General features: G+C 55.9%; 1 protein-coding gene across 1 annotated transcript in view; it reads right to left on the bottom strand.

Moving 5' to 3' along the window:
- Positions 1-248: 248 nt before the first annotated feature.
- tbc1d14 (TBC1 domain family, member 14) overlaps positions 249-531 on the bottom strand; it is a gene marked incomplete at both ends in the record, with an annotated part of 18036 nt that continues 17753 nt past the window's right edge. The window contains one exon of the mRNA XM_080544140.1: positions 249-305. Within this exon, the coding sequence (XP_080400266.1) occupies positions 249-305 (57 nt within the window). The remainder of the gene's footprint in view (positions 306-531) is intronic.

The raw sequence follows: 531 nt of genomic DNA, 5'->3' as shown, positions 1-531 counted from the left end.
CTTTCTGCTCCATCTCTGGCCCAGTTCTAGGGGGGACCCAGACAACTACCTTGAGCCAGGGATGGGGGGGTCCATCCGTGAGAGGGTGGGCCAGTCTGGGAGGGGGTGGTCTCTCAAGCTCTGCCCAAGCACTCCGATTAGGAGTCCAGTGTTTCATGGTGGTTCATCGTGTGCAGTACCGGAGGCTGCAGAGCGGTGGCGCTAGCGTTGTGTTGTGTTACCGAAACCGGAACCGGGAAAACACTCACTCAGCGCTTCAGCACGGGACTGCAACGCTCCTGCTCCTTCTGTACGGCCTGCAGGACCTGGGGATGACGGGAGACGGAACACACAGATGAATCACGCTGACGCAACGAATCGAGACAAAAATCGTTCGTGTCTAATAAAGGGTGGGGGGGGGGGCACAAGGTTCAAATGTATACACCCCCTGATTCTGTAACAGTATAAGGGAGGGTGGGTTTGGTGGGTTTGGTTGTCAAACCTGAGGCAACGGGAGTTGTGGTTTTAACACTACAACAGCCGTGCCTATAC

The sequence above is a fragment of the Nansenia antarctica genome (assembly GCF_963989245.1).
Source record: "Nansenia antarctica genome assembly, chromosome: 13".
Lineage (NCBI taxonomy): Eukaryota > Metazoa > Chordata > Actinopteri > Argentiniformes > Microstomatidae > Nansenia > Nansenia antarctica.
This window is presented reverse-complemented; position numbering and strand designations above follow the sequence as displayed.